This window comes from Scyliorhinus torazame, unplaced genomic scaffold (genome assembly GCF_047496885.1).
Source record: "Scyliorhinus torazame isolate Kashiwa2021f unplaced genomic scaffold, sScyTor2.1 scaffold_801, whole genome shotgun sequence".
NCBI lineage: Eukaryota > Metazoa > Chordata > Chondrichthyes > Carcharhiniformes > Scyliorhinidae > Scyliorhinus > Scyliorhinus torazame.
The window spans coordinates 39,445-47,149 of NW_027308528.1; the positions used below are offsets into that span (position 1 = coordinate 39,445).

The 7,705-nt window shown below is 45.3% G+C and overlaps 1 gene segment (V, D, J or C); it reads right to left on the minus strand.

The window, feature by feature from the left end:
* Window positions 1–587: 587 nt before the first annotated feature.
* LOC140406708 (T cell receptor delta variable 3-like) lies at window positions 588–7,204 on the minus strand. The segment is given in 2 exon segments: window positions 588–904; window positions 7,135–7,204. Coding segments are annotated over 2 exon segments (387 nt in total).
* Window positions 7,205–7,705: the final 501 nt, after the last annotated feature.

A 7,705-nucleotide genomic window follows, 5' to 3' on the forward strand; every position in this document is an offset into this window, starting at 1 on the left:
TCCAGAGTGAAACGTCTGCGTTTTGACGCTGGCGTGGGGACATAGCCCCATTTTTGGAGAATGTGGGTAACGAGAAGATGGGGGAATGAGCTTGAGCAGATTATTGAGACCTTAAAAGTGAAGGAGTCCAGTCCAACGTTATCCGCTAGGAACTAGGGAACGTTTCAAGGGACTGAGCTCAAGTACTGATCTTGGATTGGTGCAGAGACGCCAATTTGGTTCTGTGGGAAACTCAGCGCCGCGAGGTTCAGACCTGAGGCCCAGTCGGGCAATGGACATTATTGGGGCGACTGTTGCGGTGGTGACTAAGGTCCTCCAGAAAGGGTAGTTGAAGCCTCTAATGCTCGGTTATCCGAATACTTCACTGCGGAGACGCCGGGACTCCCTTTGACTGGCAGTATAAGTGTCAGCTGGATCACGTACTCAGATATCTGCAGGGAGTCTTGAACCCACAACTTCCTGGCTCAGAGGCCCGAGAGTTGAGAAATGGAACAGTTACAGCCGAGACACGGATAGCGCTTTGAGCTGGAGTCACAGCCTGTGACAGTTCTACTTCAGTGAGGTTTTTGTACAGCGAGAGAGGAGTATTAAACCGCTGTGTCTCTCAACCCGCAGAAATATACGGCGCTGTCTTGGGTTTCCGCTCGAGTGACTGTTAAAGGAAACTTATTCTCTGCATTAGTCTGGCCGGCTTTGAATCTTCCCTTGGCAAACTCTGCGTCTGTTTTCCTGCTTCGGTCTCGATACAGGATAAATTGCGGGGCCTGGTCCTTGCGCTGTCTGTACCAGTACAGATCGGGGTTACCGCGGTTTGTTGTGTAGGTACAGTCTATTTTCGTTCTACCTCCTTCAGCGATATTGAGTGCAGTCTGAGGCTGGGACACAGAATCTGCCTGGATGACCGCTGCAATAAAAGGTAACAAAATGTTCACTGCCACACTGCGTGCAAACATCTATCAACATCACATTACTGCAAACAAACAACACATGATGTCTGTACATACCGAAAACCAGCCACCATATAACCAGGTGGCTATAGGGCATGAGCCTCATTGTATCTTCAGGAACAATCTTTCCAATAGTATATATATTCACTCTTACGATCCGTTAAGTTAAGGAATGTTGTACAGAGAGCTAAAACTAAGGTTTAGGAAGTGCTTTTGCGATGTATTTCCAATAAGAAGCATCAATGCGCTAACTGGGTAGTAACATTTTAACCCGACAGCTGACTGGTCAGAGATAGTTCCGCTAGCTCCTCCTCCACCCTCTACCTGCTCTGGGCGGGGTTTGAATTGACAAGCAGTCCCACCCCTTCACTCCTCACACCACTGATTCACAAAATATAACATCCGGCCATGTAATCTGACAGCTGACCTTTTTTAAAAATGCAACCTTCAGTCGCTGGGTTTGACAGTCTGCCGTTTGTCAAGGTCATTCCCAGCCACCAGAGGAGCTGCAATCTCAGCCCAACTCTTCCGCTCTCCTTCCCTCGGGGAAATGTGCCGACTTCCAGAGAACAGTGTTCCGTGTTCAGAGCAGCGAGATCCAGGTGACTTTCCGAAGTTGGGGTCAATTGTCCACCCCCCCCCCCACCCCCCCCCCCCACCCCTACCCCCCCCCCCCCACACCTACCCCCACCCCCACTCCCACCCCCACCCCCACCCCCACCCCACACCCACCCGCACCCATCCCCACCCCCGCACCCATCCCCACCCCCACACCCACCCCCACCCCCACCCCCACCCCCTGTATTGAGCCACCTGCCTGACAGAATGTCATGTATGGAAATGCTGTGACATAAAGAGTTGAGCAACTTGTGAACCAGCCGCACAGTCTGACTGGTTTCGAGTCTGCGGTGTCCCGGGGAGCAGCTTCCGTTCGCTGTCCTCATTTTCATTCTGAAACGATTGTGCTGTTGGGGACATTGCTGCACATGGCCCATTCGTGGCATCGGATGGGTCAGCAATGCCGTGGTCGGGGAGTGTGTATTTCTGCTCCAGCTGATCACTTCCTCCACTGAAGAGGGACTAATTCATGACCCTCCTGGTTCCACTCCTCAGCAGGATCTGACTTCCTCAGAAACTCCCTGACTTTAAAGCTCCATTATCCCCTGACTGATCTTTCCACCCAAATATCACTGATTCTACTTGTTTGTCCAATAATCCCATTTTCCTCAAACCCGTGGGGCACTCCGTATTTCATTTCTATTTTTGTAATTTACCACAATTTCCTCTTCAGTTACCTCACGGGGCCACTGCCTGCCTACTACCCCTCCTATTCAGACCGTAGACAGTTAGTATGGCCAGTGAGAAGCTCTTCTCCTCAGAAACTCCGGAATTAGCAACACAACAACATTGGCCTTTTTCATCACTCCTCCCCCGAGATAGATTAACCCCTAAAGGGGAATGTAAATGCCTTTGTCTTAAAAACACAATGACATTGATATTCCGCCGAAGAAACCTGAGATACTTGTTTTTTAAGCATATTTTGGTCCTCTCTACATTATATGAAACTAACCATATAAGAAATATCATCGGGCGCAGATCAGTTGACCCTTCAAACCTTCAGTAAGATCACAGTTGATCAGACTGCGGCCGGAGCTCCAATTTCCTGCCTGCCCTTCAGAACCGGGAACTCGCTTGAAAATCTAAAGCTTCCGTGGAGATCAAAAACAACCTCGTTTTCTTTCAGTGAGCTGTTTGGCTTCTCTGTCGGTATCTCTTTCTCTCTCTCTCTCTCTCAGACACTTTCACTGTCTCGTTTTCGTTCCTTCACCTGGCATTCAAGTTCAGAGAGCAGAAAATCAAATTCATCTCAAATTCCCGTTTCAACGAATTCACCAACCAGGGTACAGTGAGGGGACCCGGTGAAGTGATGTGGAGACGATAAGGCCGGAGAAACGAAGAGAGACAAACGAACAGATAACAACAGAAACAGAGAAACAAAGGAACATAGTGAGAAAAAAGAAAAAAGTAGATGCAGGAATTCAAAATGGGGAGAAAAATAAGACATAAATAATAATATATTAAAATATTAAATTATTGAGAAAATGATATAATCAATTGAATGAAACACAACACGTGTCAAAATAAGTTACTTCACTGCCATTTAAACATAATTTAACATTAGTTCCTGTGTATATTCACCTGCATTAAAGTACATTATAATAGTAATATGAAGGAACCCGTAACCGCTCCCGCCGCAGTAAACAGACAAATACGATGCTGGAGCTCTTTGGTGGGAAGAACTTTAAAAAACACAAGATGATAAATACAGTTCAGACGCCAGGCTAAAATGGAAAGCAGCTAACTTCTAATGTATGTTAAATACATGTCTGTTAAATTACAAGTTTCGGATATTAAACTACCAGCGTATATCCTCGTTCTGTGCATATGTCACGAACAACACAGAGATCATTTCCCTGAGTGCTACAGTCGAATCTTAATCAAACTCGACTCCCTTCACCACCACCCCTAGAACCCCCCACCCCCCCCACCCCCCATTCCCTTCCCGGCAGCCAGTTCAGCTTGATTAGTGACAGAGACTGAAATAAATGGAATATCTTCATCTGCATCCAACCTTTTTATTCTTCCAGAGAACAGCGTTCAGGACAATTACTGATTAAACAGTCGCTGAGGCCAATTAGAGATCAAACTTTGTTGATTTTTACCGTTCTGTTAGTGATCAGAAAAATGTACAGGTAGATTTTCAACCTCTGCAATAAACACAGACTTGTGATTGCAGAAATGATATCAGGCCAATCAGACACAGCTCTCGAGGTGATGTTCCTGTCATGTGCTCCGCAGGAAGTGACATCAGTCAAGCTTCAGCCAATAGCCTCAGCCTCTGATAATTTTGCACAAGTTTCTGAGATGAATAAAAAATCTCTTGAAACAATGTCGCTCTCCGTTCTCACAATGGTCTGGGTTATATCAATTATCAGTAAGATATTTAATCTTTTTACGAGTTTCTTTCTGTTGTAATAAATTTGACAAATGGGAAACTTGAGGAGGAAAAATCTATATCCACTCTGGGTTATGATCGATTGCGAGCATTTTTGGTCTCTTCCTTACCGGTCGAACATGGGGACACAAAACACAATAGAAACAACACACGACAATGATGAATCTGCAACTGAGAGATTCCAACCATTAGGGAATGCTGTACAGACTAGCGTCCCCTCCTCGAGTGAAGGGGAGACTCAGAAGTAACATAATAGACTGCTCTAAACTGAGGGAGAATTTCGATGAGAGGGACTTGGACAAGTCGTTAATATTGATGGGTGATTCTTAAACTAACATTCATACATATAAGAGACCCAACATGATCCAATGTGGAATTCAAGAGAAACATCTTTATCAGGAGGGTGGTTCGAAAGTAGAACTCACAAGGTGTAGTTGAGATTGGTGAAGACGCGATAAGGGGCAATAGATAAGCAGGCGAGGGAGAAAGAGCCGGAAAGCTTTCTTGATGCACCGAGATGAAGTGGAGGAAACATAGACCAGTTCAGCTGAATAGGTTCTTTGTGCTGGAAACCCGTTTAATTTTAGATAACACTAACTGGGTTTGCACCCTCAGTACAGTTCAGTTGAAGTTTGAATCGACGATTTCCGCTTTCATTACGTGCTCCAGATCTGAGCGATGGAGGTTCTGTGCCTCAGCGGGAATCCTCACTCACACAGACAGAGGGAGAAGATGTCACTTCACCCTACACCTTTATCGGCGATGCTTATTATTTATTCTGGTACCGTCAATACCCAGACAAACTGCCCGAGTTTCCTGTCCGGAGGCACACAGTAAGAAGTCTTACAACACCAGGTTAAAGTCCAACAGGTTTGTTTCAAATCACTAGCTATCGGAGCATTGCTCCTTCCTGAAGTGAGTGAAGAGGTGGGTCCCAGAAACACATATATAGACAAAGTCAATGATGCAAGATGATGCACTGAATGCGAGTCTTTGCCGGTAATTAAGTCTTTACAGGCCCAGACGGTGCGACTGCAGAGAGGGATAATCACAGTTTAAAGAGGTGCGAATTGTCTCAAGTCAGGACAGCTGGGAGGATTTCGCAAACCAGGCCAGATCGTGGGGGATGAATGTAATGTGACATGAATCCAAGGCACACGGGCGGCGGTACTGAATTGACGGTGGATTTCGCTCAGGACCGGTTTTTTGATGCAGTCCAGCAGTCAGACAAGCTGTACCGATTGACTATGCCGGAGCAGCGGCTGTCTGACACCGCGGTCTGTTACTGTGCACAGAGTCTCACAGTGACGGGAACGAGGGAGTCTCCAAGAAAAACTGCGCAGGTTTCTGGGTCAGATGTGCTGCCTGTTGAGGTTTTTTATAACAGCGGCTCAGACACTGATACGTGAATACATTCATGTGAGCACAATCCACATCAATACCATCTAAAATAGTTCACATCAAAGACAGATTCTATCTGATTATTCCATCCTCTGTGCGAGGGAGGAATTTGCGGCTGGCTGTTTGGGCATCTCTAGGAACTCGCCACGAAAATTGAGAATACAAAAAGCTGCAGAAGGTCTGGAACTTGGTATGTGCCTCATTCGATGTTTCAGAAAGAGCTCTTGACAAAGAACAAATAATGTTGGCCTTGCCATATAGTCAATAGTGTAAACTGAAGTCCGCCAGCAGGAAAATCCTATTAACCCCGATTATAAAGCTCACACTGTTAAATTCCTTTCACATAATACAACTAAGAATTCTTAACAGAAACAAGCACAAATAGGTTATTTTCAGGACATGATTTGAATCTGATGAACAATGATTAATAAGTAACTGGCCTCTAAAGACAGGCTTGGTGTGTTTCAGGCACTGGGAAATCAGCTGAATACAAATACCTCATTGAAAAGAGCACCAGCTAGTTTGCTATAATCACAAGACGCGTTTGGGGAATGCAAACACATCGGGTACATCTTTATGCCCGTACAAAGTTAGTTCTGTGCTTCTGCACTTATCCAGTGTTATATACCTGCTGCTGTATTTACCTGTTGTGTCACCTGATTTAATGGCTGGAAGGCAATGTCACATCCTTAGCTCAGCTTTTAATTCGTAATATCTTTAATTTACAAAGTGGCATAAACTCTCCAAGCGCATCTTTACATTATGCTCAAAATGGATTCGATGTAAAGTGAACAGAGGAAAACTTTCCCAAAGCTGTAACTGTTGCTCTAGGCTTGTTAATCTTTTGGATTCATTTGAAGACAGAGGAATCTGCTGCTAATTTTGGAAAGTCCAGGTCCCAGTCGCCCATCCCCTGCCCCGCCCCACCTCCCACACCCACTCTCCCGCCCGCTATTCCCTCTGTCACACCACACAGTTGTTTTTGTACGAGGCTCCCTCTGGTTGCTGCCACTGCGTCTCTCAGTCCGCAGTAATACACCGCGCTGTCAGACCGCAGCAGCTCCCGGATGGTGAATTTCCCCTCACTTTTCGAAGTATCCAAAGATACAGAAAATCGATTCCCCACACCCACTGCTCTGGAAACAGCTCCGGAATTAGGAATGTGCATCAAGAAGATGGGGGCTTTGTCCCGGTCTCGGCGGTACAGCTGTAAGGAATATGAAGCAGCAATGGTCGGATAGCTGTAATTAACCGTCACCTACAAACCGTGTCGGTGTAACCGGTTCCTGTGAGACTGAATCTGCACCACTCACACCTGCAGAAATGTAGATATAAAGAGTTTTTAAAAAATAATTCCGTTATATCAATGTTGTCAAGGTACCGGCATCTTTTGCAAATATAGAAATGAAATGAAAATGAAAATCGCTAATTGTCACAAGTAGGCTTCAAATGAAGTTACTGTGAAAAGCCCCTAGTCGCCACATTCCGGCGCCTGTTCGGGGAGGCTGGTACGGGAATTGAACAATATAACGTCCGTGCAATGGTAACCATTATAACTCATATTTCTGCAGTCTAATAAACAGTTGTTCTATAAGTGTGACGGGTAATTTATTGACCATTTATTGTCCTGCTCTGTAATCAAAAATTAGTCGATGCACTCTCATATATCACAATGCAATAACCCTTTCAGCACGATCCTTAAGGGGAAGAGACAATAATTCTGGAGATTCAGAAGAAAAATAAACATTGCAGTTGAGATTCCGCTCTTACCTGGGACACCAATAATAGCGAGTGCGGGGTAATAAACGGCATAAAATGGTCCATTCGCTGGTCCATGCATCGTCTTTCAGGAACCAATTGAATTATGCGAGGTGTACATACTCGCTCTGCAAGACGTCCAAAGGGTCCCTCATTTATAACAGTGAGAGTCTCCGGACGGGCAATTAACTTCCAACATGCACTTTAGTTACAGATTGGTGAACAACCAAATTAAGAAACGAGTCCATGCCTTTCATGTGTTCCCTTAGGAAGGGGAGTGAATTTATTGCCAACGTGCTGAACTGCTGACTGCAGCTTCTACGATCCCTCCTAGCCTCAAGATAATTCTCTGCGTCTCCATCAATCAGAACTCCTCATGTTAACTCTGAGCTGAAGTTTGATCCTCTGATAAAAATCTGTCTCTTTCAATCTCTGACATATTGTGCTTTTAGTTGACGGATAGGTGGTTTGCGTATTTGTAAGTGTTCTGGTGTTTAGTGCTGCATTGATACACTAATATTGAAAGATATTTGCAACAAAATAACTTGAAATAACTCATCGCTAACAGGGAGGGCGGATGAGG